This window comes from Mizuhopecten yessoensis, unplaced genomic scaffold (genome assembly GCF_002113885.1).
Source record: "Mizuhopecten yessoensis strain PY_sf001 unplaced genomic scaffold, ASM211388v2 scaffold10765, whole genome shotgun sequence".
Taxonomy (NCBI): Eukaryota; Metazoa; Mollusca; class Bivalvia; order Pectinida; family Pectinidae; genus Mizuhopecten; species Mizuhopecten yessoensis.
This window is the reverse complement of record NW_018408710.1, coordinates 296,698-318,203: the sequence shown is the minus strand read 5'-3', so window position 1 is coordinate 318,203 and position 21,506 is coordinate 296,698. Positions and strand designations below refer to the sequence as shown.

Sequence of the window (21,506 nt, the reverse complement as noted above, 5' to 3'; positions counted from 1 at the left end):
AACTAACAGTTTATTGTTTATTACAGGTACAAAGTATACCTGGCTCTGGGTGATGTACAGATTTCCCTAAATAACAGTCCAATTACAAATATCTTATATATATTACGTGACTTGGGTTGTGTACAGGTTTCTTTAAATAACAACCCAATTACAAATATCTTATATAATACAGGTGTAAGTACAACCGGGCTTTGATGATATATAGGTAATGTTCCCTAACTAACACTCCATGCTCAACTAGGCTGTACAGTATACAAGTTCCTCTAACCACGGACTAACCAGAGTGTTATACTACTGGCTTTATATGTGTCTCTGGACTTACTAACTATCTCGCTTGTATACATCATGATCATCAAATGTCACCAACCGTTCTCTCCTCACTGTACAGTATGACAGAAACCGGGGGCGGGGGTCGAGCTCACTTGCCATTATTATTTTTAAATGCAGCTACGTACCTGACTACTCTTTATGACGTCGCGTGTCCCTCTCTGGATTGGAGTTCCCCTCTCTACAGTAATCCTTCTTTTTAAATTATCAATTGATAAACTTCATTGTACATTGTCAGCTGAAAGATTTCAAACCTGATCGGTAACTATTGAGAAATATTGTGGTTCAAAAGGATTCCAGTAGGTCAGAAAGTAAGTCTCTGAGTAGGTATAAATCCAGACACCGAAAAATATTTCGGACTGAAGTCTTGACTTTTTTCTGATGACAGTCAGATGCTATAGAAATGATCAATTTTATACACGTTTTTATGAATGCAGAGGTAAAAAAATAATCTCAATAGCCCCAGAGACGTATAAAGCGGTCTCTGATAGGCCTAAAAGTTGAAAACATAGCAAACAATAAACAGCGTAAGTGAGTATTTATAACCATTGTATAAAGCCCTGTTGTTGTTTGTTATAAATAACTAGATAAAAGATTACTTCTACAATCACGTATTCATGTTTATGTCTCAATTAATATCATATACAAATAACTTGACAAATATTGCGTGTGAAACTTTTTTACCAGAAGGAGTTATTTCCCTTGTATCATACCTGCCCGTATCAAACCGAGGCTGTCAAACCATGGCGGATGTTCGAACAAGTAACAGTCGATAGCGTTATTAGTTACCAACAATGAAGAAGTTTTTCAAGAAAATAACAAAAACTCCAAGCAGAGAAGCTGCTCCGCCTGGATCCCCAAGTTTAGGTGCTGGTGCTCAACCGATACCAGAGCTTGGATATGATGTTCGTGAAAAGGATTTACCAAAACTACACAAGGCAGCATGGACAGGGGACATAGCGAAAGTGAAGCAATATGTGAAAAAAGACTCCAGTGCTCCTGATAAGGAAAATAGGTATGAGCTTTTTACTTCCATTCGTTAAGCATTGTATGTAATAGTAAATTTATTTGTTTCTATGTTCATACTTTCTGTGGAATATCAACATTTCTAGGTTAGACACTGACAGCTCCTCGAATCATTCAGACATGACCTGACAGGTATGCTTATATGATCGTCCTTATGTTTTTGTTTACAAAATTTCCATGTGCATGCACTGCATATTTAGTAGAAGTAGACTATTCGAAATGTTTATGACAAGATGAATATTACTTTTATAAATGTAGATTTTGCATTTAAAATATGTAAACACTGCTGACATCGCTCACATTCCAGTCATGCATGATTGAGTAAATATTGATCAGTAACAGTACGGTAGGCGGCATTCTTGGTGTTTTATTATCATGTGTGTATAGGAAAACATCAATAAGTTATGGAAAGCATAAATAATCGATTAATAAATACTGGTTATCATAGAATGTTACTGGATTTTTTTCTTGATCGAGGCATCCATATGGTGTGGAAATACAATTTGTTTACATCTAACAGGGACATGTCTTCTCTATACTACATCAGCAAAACAGGTGCCAGGTTTGACACTCTGTGAGACCTTTGTGGAAACTGCTGAGGCTCCAATCTAAGGGTTGGTCGGAGTACTGGTGTAACTTTGAGTATACGTACTGCCCCATGGATATGTCCTTCTGTGACTGTGAAATTTGAGTTTCGAAATGTCTTAATTTGTAAGAAATTTACGTGTCCAGGTGAGATAATAAAACCTCTTGGAAGGCTTTAACGACAGTGTCCATGTGGCTGGATAAAGTCTCCTATATAAACCTTCCATGACCAGAATTATGTGCATGTTACTGCAACCGATGCGCTAGAAAATTGGCGCACCTTATTCCTACGTACTGTCGTATCCCCACGACAGTGCATGTGCCAACACTATGATTGGCTGATCAGATCTTACTGGGTCAACCTGTAATTCCACCCCTGACTTAAACTGCTGACAAGACAAATGATTTCCACTATTACTTCGAAACACAGGAATATTTTGATAAACATTACAGAACAGTACTAATATAGCTTTTAAATTGATACAATATGATGTATCACAACTGAACCTACTGATCATACCCTTTGTATCTCAATCTCCCAATGTAGAATGATATTCAAGGTTGGACAATTACTTGACAAAAACACTAGGCTGGTAGTCCTGGACTAGTACTACGGGTAGTAGATTTCAGCAAGGACTAGTGAATCACCTAACCTAACTGGTCCTTTTGACTTGTGAAAAATATAATTATAAAATAAGAATATTTCTTGTTAAAATTTAGATAACAGCTTATTAATATATATTGAACAATAATAATATATATTGCATGATCATTGTCAAAATTTTCCTGAAACTTCACCATATTTTAACGGCAGTAATTATTTTAAGTCCCCTACAGTCGATTGCTTTTGATGTTAGATGCTGCTATCAGGAAATCTTGGACTAGTTACAATGACGAAGGACTAGTAAATAATCTATTCAACTAGTCCTGTGGACTACCAAGCAGAAAAAGTTAGTGTCAAACCCTGGGTAAAATAAATGTTACTCTACATCTACTCTACCATATATATACCCAATATCAATTTTTGAACCATCTTTTTTTCTGCTATTTTGTTAACAACCAGGAAATGCACAGATCGTTCATTGTTAATTCAACTTCACAACAAGATAATTTGGAATTTGAATCTTCATCAATGATTTTTGTATATATATGTAAAAAATGTGCATTGATAAGGTTTGCCATACAAGCGTCAGCTGTAGGAAATTTACCTTTAACTTAGCGGTAGAGCATCGATCGGGCTGGATAGCCAAGGGTCGCAGGTTCGAGTCCCAGCGTGGGCACTTTCTATTTCGCCATTCCTTGTCCTACTACAAACTGGTGCCGTTGACCCTCTCCGTTCAAAGTAGGAGAATCCTTGACGGGGAGTCAAAGAACCTGGTTTGGTGTTTGATAAAAGAGGAAATAGTGTAAAAGATGTGCAATGATTAGGTTGTCTTACAAGCATCAGCTGTAGGGAATTTTCCTTTAACTCACAGCAGTAGAGCATTGGGCTGGATAGCCAAGGGTTGTGGGTTCGAGCCCCAGCAACGGCACTATCTTTATCACTATTCCTTGTCCTACTACATATTTATGTATATAAATTAATCGATCAAGTTTTTGTGAATAATGGGATTTGAATCTTCATCAACGATTTTTGTATATATATATATGTAAAAAATTTGCATTGATAAGGTTTGCCTTACAAGCGTCAGCTGTAGGTAATTAACCTTTAACTCGGCGGTAGAGCATCGATCGGGCTGGATAGTCAAGGGTCGCGGGTTCGAGTCCCATTTCCATTACCATTTCCCATATATGATGTTTATGAATTCCAAACTACCATGAAATGCAGATCAATAAAAAAGTAATGTCTATGAATGGAAATTTGTTTGAGGTTTTCTTATACCGGTACTATTTGTAATGAATTTGAAATGTTATTTATAATCTAGAATTATTAATAGATTTTGCTAGAACAACAAGTAATTAGCATTGTCATGTGCATGTTTTATCTGACGTGAAGATCAGGTTGTGTATTGTACAATCAAGAAGGAAGTTTATCAAATTCAATCCAACCCAAGTAAATTATCAAGTAGTTTGAGTGTTGTGAATTGGTGTTTAGCAATATCAACACTTAACACGTGATTTAAATGCCAAACATTCAAATCTTCTGCAGTATGATAGGCTTGGGATAGTGGTTTCATTAAGTTGATAGTAATACACCATTACCTGGGCATGTGACTGGGAGTGTATAGCACCCGATAAATCTTAAAATGGTATTCAGAGCATTTACTGAAATGTTACATACTGGTGTTAGATTAAATACTTGACCGAGTTGTGTATTACCTGTGTGTGGAACCAGGTGTAATGGAATTTGAAGCCCAATAGCTTTTCCAATCCATGCGTGTGTTTACACACCTTGCTGATCAATCTCAATGCACAGAGATTACCGACTATCAAAAGGCTGTTGGTATGCAGCCATTTGTCTGCCTGTTAATTGAGGAACCCATATAATGATATATTGGATATTTGTTTTTGGGTTTGTATGGCCCATTTAGTGTTCTAAAATTAACCTTTGGAGAGAACAATATAATTGAAACGTAAAGTTATGGTAAAGTTTGAATAGACAACTAAACAAAAAATAGATCTATAAGAATGTAGACACACAAAAAATATGGAACATTCTCTTGATTTATTGATTTTTCTGAATTGAATATAATGCCACAAGTGTTTTTGGCTATCGTTTCTATCGTATATAGCACCTATAGGACAATTGTGTCCACTGCCACTTCATATTTCTATTGTAGGTGAAGTCTTTGTGATCAACAGGTAGTTTCTGTTCGGGAAACAATAATTTTTGCATTATTAGGATACAAATCTATACTGAGAAAAGGCAGTTTGTTCTGGTAATTGTAAGGACAGTAAAAAATGAAGAAAAACGTCTTAGGAGTTAAGATATACATGTAATGAATTTCACAATGTAAATATCAAGAATATCTATTATTTCCCTTTCTTATGAAATGAATTAATAAAACAAGTGCAGAAGTTTTCATTTTAGCGATTCAGTGTGTCTATTGCGAGTTTAAAGGTTTGAGGAAAAGTTTGAATAAATTATGAAATACACACAAATTAAAGACCCAATAAATCACATTACAATCACTCTGCAAATATTTGTAAAAAGAGTGATATTTTTTGGTAAATATTTTTACTATCATCTGGTCTTCTATGTTGTTAATGTTATCTGAATTGTATGTCTGTTGTCTGCAATTGGATGATAATACAGGGGAGTTCTACACAAACATGTTGCATAGGTGTACTCACTTATCATTGCATAACTCTGTAGTCATGACAACAGGTTTTATATCATCTTTAAAACATCCACAGACTTATTTTAAGCGTAAGTATGATTGTACCCTGGGATTGTGGATGGTTTAAAGTGACATAAACACAACTTCCAACTACAATGCTAACAGGAACTTTGTTTCTTTGTAATGCGGTGTTTACACAGTTCCAATTATGGCTCTCGTTTGAGATCAGACAGCGCTACAACACGAAAAGCGAAAAAATAGAATTACTATCCTCAATGATCTGGAATGTCCTATCATTGTCTGAATGCAGTCGTATACGTTCGTAACAGAGTCCTACGGATCAGGATGGTCCGGAGAGGTCGGCCAAGCACTCCCGACAGTTAGGCGCGTCCCGTAACATTCGGGAAACTCAGCCGATTTTGTCTAGTCGGATTACAATCGTGACTATGTCGTGACAGATTCTGCTGTATCGGATCAAAATCGTAACACTGTCCTGTGGATCGGGACGCTGTCATGATGAACGGGCATGATTTGGAGAAATTGTTCTTTTCTGCTTATTGTCGATTGAGTCCAGATTGTGTCCATATCTTGCCGAATGCGTCGGTTCACTGTCCGGTCACTGTCTGATATCTGTCTGATCGCATTTGGGAGAATCCAGACGCTGTCGGGACAGTTAATGTTTATTTCAGGAAATAGATCATAGACATCACATGTAACATGACAGTTGACATACATATTACAGTACAACATACATATATTACTAAAAATATTAAACAGAATATCACAGGTTTTTGGAGCAGTCCAAGGAGCATGTGATTGGGCATCCCCTTCCTACAAGCTCTCCGGACGCTCAAATACTAATGAACCTACATGATTTGAATTATCGTCAGTAATAAAACATTGTATTATCTTAAAATATTATATATAAAACTAAAATATATGAAACAAGATACAAATCGGATCAGATTCGGATGGAGAACGGGAGAATCAGGACGCTTCCTGAACAATATCTGATTGTTGTCGTGGTTAAATAAATGTTTTTATAAATTTGTGGATTGTATGCCACGAACCACAGGATCTTGACCAGACTTTTGACAAATTTTGATCCTATCAAGGACGGCAGTAAAAATCCTGAATGTGTGACTGAGGCTTATATAGTATGCTTAGATCTAGATAATGTGAACTTGTTTGTATTTTCAGGACTGCTCTCCATTTGGCATGTGCACAGGGGCACTCTGGTGTAGTACAGGAATTGCTCGAATGGCATGCCAAGACCAACATAGGCGACAACGACACTAAAACCCCGCTCATCAAGGTACATGTATACACTGTAGTGTAGCTCTCCTGGACTGTTCTTCCTCACTTAATATATATGTGTGTCTTTATAGATCTATAGATTTAAGTCTTTTTAGGCCGAGGAACATGAAGGGCCTTTACTGTATTTTTACATCTGCAGCCACAGTTTCTGGGTTCCATATTTTCATATTTCTCCAAGACGCATGGATATTCATCATTAAAAATCTCTGGGACTACACCATATACTGGATGGACAACTTGTCTCCAATTCTCTTGGACCACGTTGTTGTTTCTCATATATATCCAACACATGTCCATTTCATCTGCTTGATGGGAAATATGTATATGTTTCTGTTCATGGTGTCTTCATGTGATATATGTACTTGTCAGGGCTTTTTCTGGGTGAATTGGGGAATCTAGGCCCCTGGTGTCAATTGTGAAAAAGTCATAGATGTATCTGCTCAATGTGTGTCATGCTGACATGTCACAAAAGATTACCACTTGTTGTGTTGCCTGCAACGCGAGGCGACATATACAGGTATTACAGTCGGCGGCGTCGGTGGCATCATCTGAATCAAGGGTTCTGTGCGATAACTTTAGTTCTCTTGGGTAGATTAAACTCAAACTTGGTACACATATTGCATATCAATATAACTCGAAAAAATTTGCTTTTCAGAAGTTTACGTTTATTTTTGGTGGAGTTATGTCCCTTTTACTGCCAAATAAGGGCATTATGTAGTAAATGCAAGAACTTTTTTTATTTTTTAATCAATTCCTTTCAAATTTTGTAAAGTTATGCTAGAAGCAATATTGTACGACGCATATTACGGGGTTTTCTGTCGAGTTTCAGCTTTCAGTGACACATCCCCTCCCGTGGAATTCTTGTTTTAAAAAATATTCAAAGTAAGCTGTATGGCCCTATTTAGATAATTTCTTTACAAAATATCACTAGAACACTAAGACATAATTCTAATATTACATTAAGTTATGACATATTGCATTCATAGCCATCTCAATACAAGAAAAAAAATTATTGAAAAAAAACCCAAACAAGATTGGCAAATTAAACAAAAATATGAAAGATAGCACATTTTCCATTGGGAACTGGACCTTATTTTTGCCCCAAAATTGCCTGAGAAACTGCCCTGCTTATAACTTTGATATGATCTGTCCAAGACACTAAGACATATATATTTGTTGATGAAGACCTGTATCATATTTTTAGCTCACCTGGCCCGAAGGGCCAAGTGAGCTTATGGCATGGTGCGCTTAATAATCGCAAGGCCTAGGGTGATGGTATTTGGCCAGAAGCAAACTGGGATGAAGGGCTAAAAAATTTGTTCAAATAAATGACCTTCACCTATTTTCAAGGTCACAGGGGTCAAATATGTGAAAAACTTTAAAAAACTTCTTCTGAATAACCAAAACGCCCAGGGTTATGATATTTGGCCAGTAGCATGCTTGGATAAAGGGCTACCAAGTTTGTTCAAAAGAATGGCCTTCATCCATTTTCAAGATCACAGGGGTCAATTGTCTTAAAAAACCTTTATTCAACTACCTCTGAATAACTAAGAGGCCTAGGATAATGATATTTGGCAAGTAACATGCTGGAATGAAGGGCTACCAAGTTTGTTCAAATGAATGACCTTGACTGATATTCCAGGTCACAGGGTTCAAATATGTTTAAAACCTTGAAACAACTTCCTCTCAATAACCACAAGTCCTAGGATAATGATATTTTGCCAGTAGCATGCTGGGATGAAGGGCTACCAAGTTTGTTCAAATGAATGACTTTGACAAATATTCAAGGTCACAGGGGTCAAATATGATTAAAACCTTTAAACAACTGTTCCTGAATAACCAAGAGGCATAGGATGATGATATTTGGCAAGTAGCATGCTGGGATAAAGGTCTACCAAGTTTGTTCAAATGAATGACCTTTACTTATATTCAAGGTCACAGGGGTCAAATATGTTAAAAACCTTTGAAAAACTTCTTCTCAATAACCAAAAGGCCTATGGTGATTATATTTTTCCAGTAGCATGCTGGGATGAAGGGCTACCAAGTTTGTTCAAATAAATGACTTTGACAAATATTTAAGGTCACAGGGGTCAAACATGTTTGAAACCTTTATACAACTTCTTCTAAATAACTAAGAGTCCTAGGTTTATGATATTTGGCAAGTAACATGCTGGGATGAAGGGCTACCAAGTTTGTTCAAATGAATGACCTTAACTTATATTCAAGGTCACAGGGGTCAAATATGTTTGAAACCTTTATACAACCTCTTCTTAATAACCAAGAGGCCTAGGGTTATGATATTTGTCAAGTAGCATGCTAGGATGAAGGGCTACCAAGTTTGTTCAAATGAATGACCTTAAAGTATATCCAATGTCACAGGGGTCAAATATGTTAAAAAAAATTTGAACGACTTCTCAATTAGCAAAAGGCCAAGGGTGATGATATTTGGCCATTAACAGTCTGGGATGAAGGGCTACCGAATTTTAGTCCACGTTTAAGATTACAAGTGTGAGATTAATACCAGGTGAGCGATTCAAGCCCATTGGGCCTCTTGTTTATTTTTGTGTGTAAAGCATCTGTTTCTGTGATCTATACTGTAATAACATTAAATTAATGTTGCAATGCCAATTTAATTGAAAAGGATGAAAAACTTGTACGGAACTTAGAAACGGGGAGTCACTATATAATCATATTGAAAAAAGAAAAATACAAATGCTGGATGAATATTACATGATAGCAGCAAAACCAATTGGCTAGAATGGCAGCACTTGCATATCTAAAACCCGATTACAGTATTGTTCACTGCTGATTACAGGTAAACCTGTGTTAACTACTGTACATGAAAACACCAGTAAGATTAACACAGCAAGTACATTTGTCATGAATCAGCATCGTTTGAAGACAATGTGGAAGGTTGGTTTTGAAAAGTTCTTTGTTAGAGAGATGTATCCGTGACTACGTAAAACTACCTTAAGATGTAAAATGGCACACACGCTACCTGTTAATTATGGCTCAGAATCACCTTAGTACCACAACATCCCCTGCTACATCTGTGATCTACAGATCAATATGTCTTCACAATCAGACCATCTGCTGCCCGGCATGAGGAGTTGTTTTCAAGTCTTAATTAAGAATAATATTGATCTTGGTCCATGCCATTGTATCTGATAAGGTCTATAGAACCGTTTGTTGTTTTCGACTTGTCTTCTATGTTCTCACATTTAATCAGAATACCCTGTATTGATTCCATAAGGGATATTTTCAACTATTGCAGTAAAAGATTGTATGTCATTAATTTCATAAAAATTAGGGCACAACTTGTATGTACATTAACATTTACAACTAAAAATAAATATCTTAATATTTCCTTTTTTTAGAGCACTTTTATATTTTTGAAAATAATTCTCAGGAATATTTCTTTTCATAAAAACATTTTAAATCTGATAATTGACATGAAATTAAAATTTATTTAAAAGTAAATGTTTATTTCTAATACAATACAATGCAGCTACCAACCAACCAAACTTGCCCATTACTGGGTACCCAGTATTTATTACTTGAAAACACTACAATATATTATGACTCATTTAAAATGTATCAACATAGGGCCAAAAAACAAGATACAATATGTGTGTATCAATCAGACATGTATGTAAAAATATATTTACAGCATCCCTTTTTTTTCACTGAATTTCTAGATTCTTTACTGATGTTTGTATGACAGATGTACAGTAGTTGTTGCTAGATGACTAAGCATAAAAATCTGTCCCCATTCATTATTTGTCCTAATGACATTATTGTTTGTCATTTCCTAAAACATCCAGACATTGTCAGTATCTTTTACTGACTAAATATTTAAATTTGTCCCCAGTCATTGTTTATTCAGATTCATGACAAAGTCCCAATTTTATTTTGTTGTCAAAACTGACACTGTTTGTCTTTCTTAAATTTAGCAACGTCTGCACTACATGTCAGACAAAGTAATAATTTATTGTTCTTGCTGACAAAATTCCCAATTGTTTTTTTATCTCTTTGTCCCGACAAATCTTTTGATCTTATGCTCACATGCATTCCTCAGGTTTTGTTTGTTTTAACTGAAAAATGTCTACAAAGAGAAATTTTTCGTTCCTACTGACCCTTCTAACAAAATCCCAAATGATTTTTTCGCTCTATGCTGTTATATACACTAATTTATCACCACTAACAAAGTTTCCAGTTCTTGTTTGTCCTACTGACAAAGTCCATGGTTTGTTTGTCCTACTGACAAAGTCCATGGTTTGATTGTCCTACTGACAAAGTCCATGGTTTGTTTGTCCTACTTACAAAGTCCATGGTTTGTTTGTCCTACTGACAAAGTCCATGGTTTGATTGTTCTACTGGCAAAGTCCATGGTTTGTTTGTCCTACTGACAAAGTCCATGGTTTGTTTGTCCTACTTACAAAGTCCATGGTTGGTTTGTCCTACTGCCAAAGTTCTGTATCATTGTGTGTCTTTGCTGAAAAAGTCCCAAATTGTCTTAAAATCTGGAGAGAAAAAAAATTCCAAATTTATATCTATCTCTATGTGACAATGAAAACATTTCATATTAATTGTACCAGGCCAACATTTATTGTACGTACTTACAAAGCCTTTATTTTTGTTTGTCTCTGCTGACAAAGACATTGTTTGGTGTCGCTATTGATGTCCTTATCATTGTTTGTCTGAAGGCGGTGGAGTGTAACCGAGAGGAATGTGTGATGCTGCTACTGGAGCACCGTGGCGACGTGGATGCTACAGACCGTGACGGTGACACAAGCCTCCATATTGCTGTCCGCAATGGCTACACCAACATCGTCAAGGTGCTCCTCCGCAATGGTGGAACTATCGACAAAAAGAACAAGGTTTGATCTTTCCTTCAAAAATAATAAATTCTTCAGAATTCAGCATTTTCAGACTGACTGAGTATTAAAATTAGTTCAGCTAAGAGTTTATTATAATGGTTTACGGGTTTGACTTTTGCCATCTTAACTGATTTGTAGTGAAGTTCTTAAATCATACAAAATAACAATATGAAAAATGTTTTTTTTGGCTTTCTTCTTTTGAATGAACACTGTCCCTTTTGCTGTAAAAATAAAAGATGAAACAAAATAACCCATTATCGGTATAATGTGACCAAATAGAATGTCATTACCATAACATCCTTCCAGGTAAGGACGTTTCAGATCAGAAGGATTTAAAAGTGGCCCCATCATCTGTAAGCACTATTTTATGAGTTTAGTTGTTATGAGGATGCAAAGCTCTATAAAGACATATCTACATAGGTACTAATGAGTCTTCTGTTTTGTCCACAGGAGGGCTGTACACCACTACACATCGCATGTAAGGGCAAGAAGCCAGAGATTATAAGGATACTACTGTTTGACAGCAAGGCTTCTGTAGATGTGTCGGACATCAATGGCAGGTAGGTATAGCACCACATACCTGGTACTGTACAGCATCTTTTGCAAATGTGGTAATTCCACTGACTTGCCTTTTTGCAATGATTAAATCTGGCAGCTGCTGAGAAATGATTGTTTGTGGTTTAATGTCAACGCAACAGCCAGGGTCATATGAGGACGGTACTGATAAGTGAAGGTTTCACAGGGGTTATTAAATGAAACCCAAGGAAAGTTATGTGTACTAAATCCTGAGTGAGTAATTATTTGAATGTCTTGGACAAGGAGCATGAACATTTACATCTTGCCAGAAAACCATTCAGAATAATTCCACAAACAAGTCTTCACAAACTCTCATCACTATGTGTGAATTGTTATTTCAAAAATGTGTATTAAAAGCCTGAAACCTCCCAAAGCTTGTCTGGTTATCCTTGTTTTGTGGCTTCCTGATTTAGCTGTTATGCTTTGACAGAACTCCCCTGATGCTGGCCAGCTATGAGGGATCTGTAACTGCTGTCCAGCTTCTCCTCCAGTGTAACGCCAACACCATGATCAAAGACACCAAAGGTATGCATTCTCTTGCTGAACATTAATTAACAAGTTTTATCAGGCGGCAAGCATAAATGCAATAAGGGTACTTCAGCAGAGATTGCATCTAACTAAAGATGCGTTAGGATCATCTGTCAATGTAATTTGCATACAACTAACGGTGCTGAGAGGATAAACTTTGTGTGATCAGTCAACCCTTAGGTTAGTTATTTAACCAATCTTTATGAGAAGTGAGTTGAATGAAAAGTCAGTTTTTCTATAATCTGTCAAAACATTTGTATTTAGTTGTAAGTTTTTTTCATCAGGCTTTATATTAATTTGCTTAAATTAGTTAATATTTTTTAGTGATAATTAATTGTTGCCTATTATTTACACATTGAATTATTTTGTTAAATTCAATTAATTGTTAAAACTTCAAAAAGAAATAAGGTTACTGTATTGTGTGGTTTTACTCTTGACAGGTTTCACAGCAGAAGACATCGCAATGATGACTGCCCAGCACGGATGTTCTCAGTTGATCCGAGACTATAACGTGAAGTTACGTCGATCTGTTAGCGGGGCCAGCAGCACCAACACTACCCCGCGCTCATCCATGGGCTTACCCACGAGTGCCACGCCCACACCGCGTGACAACACAATCACCCCCGACTTTGGACTACCAATACAGCAACAGTCTGATGGTACGTAGGGCTGATTGGCCTTTCATCAGATGTGTCAAGTTTTAATTTTAAAATGCTTAGCTCTAAGCAAATCTGGTGTTAGAGGTATGCAGTGTGGTTGGATCAATACTATAGACTCTATGCTGGGGTCAGGAATCAGTGGAGTATCTATTAGTGTGTGTAATTCATTAAGTATTAACACAGGGTAAGTTTGTGATGATCCCAACTCACAGTAATCAAAGCAAGGGAATGTTTTATGATCTCCATACACACACTATGACAAAGTGTAGAGTGGTCAGCTCAAGATGCAAACTTGTGAGTGGTACGTCACTCAGACATGAACTGGTATTGTCACTCGGGTGGTGTGGTCACTTATCTTGTATCTGGTTGGGGGTTACTCATGCATTAACTAGCTAGATGAAGATGTCACTCAGAAATCAACTGGTGGTGCGATCACTCAAGCATGAACTAGCATTGTCACTTAAATGTGAACAGGTGGTGTAGTCACTATAAATGAAATAGCCTTGTCACTCATTTGAACTGGTGATGCGGTCACTCATCCTGTGTCACTGGTGGCGTGGTCACTCGGGCATGAACTAGTGGGAGGTCACTCAGTTTTGAAATGGTGGTGAGGTCATTCAGGTGTGAACTGGTTAGATGTCAGACTTGAACTGGTAGAAGCACATTCAGATTGTAACTGGTGGAATATCACTCAGGCTCTTGTAACTTGTTGAAATCCAACACCCTCTGTGTTTGAGCTATGATTGGCACTATCATGAACTCAAAACATCAACCTTTTCAAAAAATCATTTCTTTTAAAATAACCTTTGTTAAATTCACCATTGTCTATGCAAAGATGTTATCATCGCAGGTTTATATTGACTGTGGGGGAGTTTTTGTTCTTTTGAGTATAACTTATAATGTAAACAAACTACTTGGTTGTAGATCTTTTCTTTTAAGTTTAAGGCATTGTATAACTATAAACGTACAATTTGGTTGTAGATGAATCGGGAGATGAGGACGTTAGCAAGCTGTCGACTGGTGGAGACTTTGATCACTCGTGGGGAGACGACACAGACATGAGCCTGTCTGTAGGGGACAAGAAAGGCAAGGTGAGTGTTTGACAGGTCCTATCAAGGCTTTACAAGGTGAGTATTTGACAGGTCCTATCAAGGCTTTACAAGGTACAGTTTACACGATTCATTATATATAGCCATTTACACTTGAATCTTGAGAACAGAAAATGTGCCCCCAAGGTAATTATTTATGGAGAAGCTCCTAATCAAGTCTGGGATGACCCACAAAGCTAGTTGTCTGGATGTCTGTATGGTGACCCAGGAACAGAGGAACTAAGTTGAAGGCAATTTGTGAACCTTTTTCTTACTGGTGTATGAAAACAATATAGATCAATATGTCAAAGAAGTTTGTATATTTTCGAAGTTAATTGTCATTTGTCAGGCAAAGTGGAGATTCCAGACATTGTATTATGAACTGAGAATTTAACAAGAGATGAATGAGCTGAAATGTTAGAAGTTAGGAACATAAATGTACATTGTATATAATATTTGACATCAATCACTTCCATTGAAATCCTACATTCCATTTAAGTGTTTGTATAAAGAAAAGAAAAAAACATGTTGAATAAGAGGTTAAATAAGGCACATTGGTTTATTTTCCGAGCAGGGATTGGCGGGCCAGCGGAAACTAGTAAGTTATATTCTGTGGCTGGTGTAACATTGCCAGAGATCTGTGTTTGCTAGCTTTCTACATGGTTTGTCAGAGGATTTCATTTTCACTAACCCTTATTCACACACAAACACATTTCCTTTTCAGAATTTATTCCTGTTGTGCCTGTCACTTCATTACATGATCACAGGTGATATCGTGTCACATGATCACTGGTGGTAATGTCACATGATCACTATATAGAGTTTTCATCACAGATGATGTTGTGTCACATGATCACTGGTGGTGTTGTATCCCATGATCACTGGTGTTACTGTCACATGATCACTATATAGAGTTTTCATATATTCTCAGATGATGTTGTGTCACATGATCACAGGTGGTGTTGCATCACATGACTATAGGTGGATTTGTGTCACATGATCACTGGTGATGGTATGTCACATGATCATGATATGAACATTTCAAAGGAATATTGAAATTTAAGGACAAAGATGTTCGCAGAAGCCATAATTGAGGATTATTTTTCAATCCTATGATGTAATGTTATGGTTTTTAATAGCAAGTTGTACATTGTTGTGAAAGTCTCTAGTGCTAACAAATGATTACTCTCTTTCATAGCAATGTACTGAGCTGATAATGTATTTACATAGTTGAAGACATTCTCCATATAATCATTTGCTTTAACCTAGGCTAAGTTTGATTGAAACTAATACAGATGTGCTGCCTAGTTATAGTACATGTATATATACGTACCAGGTATTAGCTAGGTTTTGTAATGATTGTTTGGCACTAAAAAGGTGCTAGTCTTTACCATCTGTTTTAATTTAATCATTTGTGTCACCATATAACATGGAAATACAAATTGTGAAACATTTGTGTCACACCTATCATCATCAACACCTGTCACACCTATTATCATCTGTATATATCTGTACACCTGCAGCATCCACATATATATATATATATATGTAACACTTGTAACATCTACATACAAATTAAAGCATTAGACATACATGTTTATCCGTGTGTATCAGGAGCGAAAAAATGCACGCTCAGTCCAGGGTTTGAACCCGCGACTCTCCGAACTCTAGACCGATGCTCTACCAGTTGAGCTACCTGGTCGCCGACAATTTACTCAGTCGAGTTCCGATACACATGTTTGGAAAATTGAAACAATATGCAACAGACTATGTGACTTGTATTACAAAAACATTAAATCACGATACATATAGCTAATTGTTAATATATTATGGTATGCTAGTAAATCTGTGTTAATCAGTTACCTGTAGATACCTTGAAGTGCCTATTTATGTAATCAGTTGTTGCTGTGTTATCAAAACATGTCTTTGGTATTATTGATATCTAAGCCTGGACACTGTGTTCTAGTACTCCTGGTACAATTAAGATGTCTTTGGTATTATTGATATCTAAGCCTGGACACTGTGTTCTGGTACTCCTGGTACAATTAAGATGTCTTTGGTTTATTGATATCTAAGCCTGGACACAGTGTTCTGGTACTCCTGGTACAATTAAGATGCATATATGCATTTATAGCATATTAATATTATAACAGTTCCCATGAATTGTGGGTAATTGCATACAATAAAGAGAGCAAGTGTTTATGACCATTATACCTGTTATATCATTAATTATGTTAATATCACACTATAACATTGGTGTGTGAAATATAAACCAAAATCTATTGTTAAAGATTTATAGATTTTCAGTACATATGTGGTTTGGTAGACTGGCCACCGTCTCTAGAATATTGAATAATTGAGAAAAAAAATAACTCTAATAATTTTGATCACTTGGATGTCTGATTCTAGGTTCTAAACTAGGGGGAGATAAGCTAGTAGTAAAATGCAGTCGAGAAATTCTTCATAAAAACTTAGGGGCTGGTGGCCAGTCTAGTGGTTTGGTAGTTACCTTCAATTTCACAAATAAATTACATTCATAAACATTCATAACTCGACCAGGATTAATTCACGTATGTTTATTGTTTAAGGCAGAATCCTTTCCAAGCAATATATAAATGATAAAGTGATTGAGATGATTGAGTGTTTGCAGGAGTAATTCATATAAGCCGTAGCCTGTCTATACAATCTGTTATCTATGTAGGACAGGGATGATTCTGACCTAGATGCTGACTCTGACATGGAGCAGGTGACTTAACATTGCGTGCTGTGTTTATGTAATACTTGTAGTGCCACCCCTAAGATGGCTGTTGTGATGTATACAAATCTCAGTATCTTAGCTCAAACATGAAATTTATTTGTGTTGACCCCCTTGGAATAAATGAGGGGTAGGTGGGGTGTGTGTGTGTGAATATATAGCAAATCATGCAGGATGTCTGTCCGTCTGTTTACATTTACAAAGATCAAGGTCACTGTTACTGAAAAGATTTTCACAGAACAACTGATCATGACTTGTCTGGATGCCAACTTCAAAATGAATGATAAACCCTGAAATGTTGATTGTCCTAGGGAATTAAGAGGACACTTCAGGTTTTCAGACAGTTGATAAGTCAAGGGTCAACGTCACTTGGGGGCGGGGGTTCTGTCAATGTGTTGCCCCCAGCTCTCTCATTGTATTTGGAGATAAGGTTCTCTTAAAACAACTTAAAAAAATGTGCTCTGCATCGATATCTTCAGCTGACTGGCTGTGCTTCAGAATTTGATCTGTGTTTCAGCTTTTAAATCTCAGCTTATCAGTATTATCTTTTGTTGTGATACATTTATTGTAAACTGACTCCTCACTTTTACAAATGAATCTCTTTTTTACTTTTCTTTGATATACTATCTCTATTTTCATTGATTGTGATAGATTTGTTTTTACTCTGCACTTACCAGGGTACGTACAGTAGTTAGATTAAATGTAGGGTCTGGTAAATCATGAAGCTTAACAGAAGATTGAACAAAAGATCTGTCTGACAGTTAAGCCATGAATTGTGACCATAGCCATTAAAGAAAAAAGAAATATGGTAAAACAAAATCTAGGTACCAGTTCTCATTGTACCTTTAAATTTATTCATACAAAGATTGGTTTCTGATTTCCGACACTCAATCAATGCTCCTACGTACAGTACCAGGGGGTATGTCTTTATTTAGCAGCACTTAACTGATACTCATAATGCTTTTCAACGGTTTATGTAGATAACCGTTTTTTAAGTATAAATATGTTTAAGTTGATACATTGTAGTTTTTATTAGAAGTGAGTGTTTAAAGCTTGTCTTTATGTATCCTGCTCGACCATCTCCAGATATCAGCCAAATTATAGTCGAACTGAAATCTTTCACTAAATTGAATATAAATGACAAATCTACGATCATAATTTGATCTAGATACTTAAAAAAGGTGACTTAATTTATCTAGATTCTTAAAAAATAGGTAACTTATTTTTGTTTATGCAGATAACGCCATACAAATTAAAAGATGTACTTGTATAGTATAGGGAAAGAAAAGGTATAAAATACACAATGCACTTTAAAACAATCTTAATTTAATTGATACTTTACGTTGTTTTAATAAAGTTAGTTTGGAAGTGAATCCTTTTATTGCAGCAATGTTTCAGCTTCTCTGGAGTTTTCCTATACGATTCTATTGTCCTACAGGATTATATGTTGGGAGGTTATTTCAGATGTAATTAGGTTGAATTAAGGATTTTGTAAACTAAAATTTATGTTGCCGTTTCAGGATCTGCCCAAGATAAACCTGGCTCAGGCTTTGACTAAGTCCGTACCACCGGACAATGTCAGCGATGATGGTGGAGGGGAGGATGGTAGGTTGGCCGATAGTCTGGAAAGCTTAACTCTATGTCTACACATATCAAAACTAGCTCTATATCTACTTCATTCAGTACATTTGTTGTGTGAATGGTATTTGACATGTAAATATGTTTTCTGTTCATTTCATTGAAAACATTTTTTGTGTGAAAAGCAATTTTTTTAAAATAAGAAATAGACAACACTTGGATGACAGGACTGCATGTTTGTGCCTAGGATTGGGTCGTAGAATGGATTTGGTATGGACATGCTATTGAATCCAATAAAAGCAAAAATAACCACAAACTGTTTTATACTAGAGGCATGACATTTCAATGCATTCTTGTATACATCTATTGTAAATCTGTGACATGTCTGGTAATACACTGTGGTTTGTGTATGGTGTATGTTTGTGTGTCTGTTGTAAGTCTGTATGAGTTTTAGCTTGACACTGCTGTTAATCTGTAATGCGTATCCATATGTCTGTTGTTAATGACACTCTGTTTTATATGTAATGTTCCTTGTTTCATCACTCTCAATAGAACTACGTTCCTGTCTAAAACAGTCAAGTTTGTATGCAGGTATTACCTCCCTTGAAGTGGTGCCACAGTTCTGGGTGTTCCCTCCTAGACTAGTACTCATGTCCCTGTGTTTGACCTGTAAAACACATGGACTATCTATTTCTAGACTCACATCTGTCACTGAAATTTAGGGATCACTTTGATAAAGTGTTGGTACATTATAACCATCAACTTGTCCATTTAATATTTAGCTGTGAATTATTTATATTGTGCATTTTAAAATTTGTGAGGAGGCTAGGGTTGACAGCAAAATCAAATACCTTACAAAAGTTAATGCAGGCAAATGTGAAAATAATTAATCAATAACTGTTTGTTTCATGAATTTTAAATTCCTAGAGTGCAACAGGAAAATAAATATTTCACTGTAATTAAGAATAGCACATGTTCGAGTCTGGTAAATAGTATATTCCTTGTATTTTCAGGTCTATTTTCATCCCTAAACTAATTTATTTTTCATGATCACATTGTCATCCAAATTTAACTGAGTTTTTTTCCAGCAAAATGTTTTCAGCTTTTTATGTGTTTGTAGTGGGTATGGTAAAAGTACTAAAACATGAGTAACTCTAAAATTAACCTGTCATTCCATGCTGATATCTAACCCATCTGGTAGGTTGGTTTGCTTCCAAAACAAAGTTTGGGGTGAACTTTACTAGTACATTGTAGCATGGCATATTTTGGGGGTCAGTATTAACTATTTAGTTGACCATGTGATACAGGAAAGCTTTTGGGGGACCATTCCTGATAATAACTCTAAATATATACAGAATAACATTTATCAGTTTGGTATGAATGATAAGGGCGAAGTTCATTATGAACACAAACAGGAATTGAAAACTTATCTTGCAAGCTTGCGAAAACATCCGTTTCCTTTGTCAAGCAAAGAGTGCAAATGACCGGTGTCTCCACTCTAAATTGCTGAAAACAGCTCACTAAGCCACAGATCACCGAATCAGTAAAGTCAGCTGTCAAAAATGATAGAGACATGTCGCCCAATAGCACTCTAATATTGCAGGCAGTCTGGGGGACAGGTAACATGTTTGCCCATTCTGCCCCTTAATGGATGTTTAAAATGGGGTCATAAAGACGACTCCTCCGGTGGCCCAGCGGTTGTTTCTGTTCATCGAATCCCCTTCCCTCCTAACCCAGATTCAACTGAGGGAACTGTTCTCTTGATAGTGTAATGGCCTGTTCCGAGGGAGCTGTACTTCTGGTAACTAATTATAACACTGTAGTGAACTGGCCTTTAACTCTTTTGACATCATGCAAATTATAAATCATAAGTCCCTATCAAGAAACATTGTCATCAATGAGATGTTCCTGGAGTCAAGAATAGCCTTTTGGAGTCAAGGGCACTGCAACTGTACTTAATAGAACTTCCAATGTTCACCAATCCTGATCCTGGAAATTAACATGTGATGTACTAAATTTCCAATAACATAAGTGGGTATATTTTGATTGTCAGTAGTGACTGTTTGGTTGACCTTGTAATACAGTTTGTGGTGGACATTTCCCTGTAAAGATGTCTCAATAATATGGTTATGATATAATTTCAATGTTGGAAGCCAGGTGGAATTGTTTGTCATACTCATTCATTGACTGTGTATTAACTCAAGATAATAATTATGTAAATTGTTCCTATATTGAATATTAACATTTGTTTTTAAACCATTCAGTATCTAAATTCTGTATTAAATATTATGATATGAACTTCTTCAAAGACAGAATGGAATGTCTTTGGAATAAATCAGAAAACAACTAATGGTCTAATGAATTTTGTTTCAAAGATTCTTTAAAATGTATTAATTCAATTTTGAGAATTTTAATCAAGAAAAACATGAGTTATATGTTTACAGTATATTTAGGAATGATTGGGATTAAATGAAGATCACTGGTGAAAGTGCTGATACTGTGATGTTTGTTTACAGAGGGTGGTGCCCGAGGCCGTCCATCGCCTCGCACTCCTGTGTCCAAACAGGACTCCAATAAGTCACTTCACTCCCAAACCTCCATTGAGGACAACTGGTCAGATGACGAGGAAATGTCACAAAACCTCAGTCGCAAATCAAACACTCCCCGCGTCACCTGGAAGGAGGGCAACCAGCTGTCAGAGATGCATGTGATTGTGAGTGACACATATAGGTGTTGGACAATGTACCGAGTCTCATAAAAGTTTGAAAATCCTGCTTTAGTCATTGTTTCTCTCCATAAATGTTTATATACAATCACACTGAACAACTTAATAAAGTCATATCTGTGTCTTCTGGCAAAAATTTGTCTCTGGAATATTGAACTGTAAAACGAATTATAGATCAATA

At 36.3% G+C, this 21,506-nt stretch overlaps 1 protein-coding gene across 4 annotated transcripts in view; it reads left to right on the top strand.

Moving 5' to 3' along the window:
* Positions 1-1,033: 1,033 nt before the first annotated feature.
* The window catches only part of LOC110462259 (ankyrin repeat domain-containing protein 26-like), an 84,824-nt gene continuing 64,351 nt past the window's right edge, over positions 1,034-21,506 (top strand). The window contains exons 1-12 of one of the 4 annotated variants that reach the window (XM_021516157.1): positions 1,034-1,342; positions 6,420-6,534; positions 11,243-11,416; positions 11,867-11,976; positions 12,423-12,517; positions 12,961-13,179; positions 14,161-14,270; positions 14,842-14,865; positions 16,969-17,013; positions 18,543-18,627; positions 19,153-19,191; positions 21,117-21,313. In XM_021516157.1, the coding sequence (XP_021371832.1) occupies positions 1,122-1,342; positions 6,420-6,534; positions 11,243-11,416; positions 11,867-11,976; positions 12,423-12,517; positions 12,961-13,179; positions 14,161-14,270; positions 14,842-14,865; positions 16,969-17,013; positions 18,543-18,627; positions 19,153-19,191; positions 21,117-21,313 (1,434 nt within the window). In that variant the 5' untranslated portion in view covers positions 1,034-1,121. The remainder of the gene's footprint in view (positions 1,343-6,419; positions 6,535-11,242; positions 11,417-11,866; positions 11,977-12,422; positions 12,518-12,960; positions 13,180-14,160; positions 14,271-14,841; positions 14,866-16,968; positions 17,014-18,542; positions 18,628-19,152; positions 19,192-21,116; positions 21,314-21,506) is intronic. The other 3 variants (XM_021516159.1, XM_021516158.1, XM_021516160.1) reach the window with 3 other exon arrangements.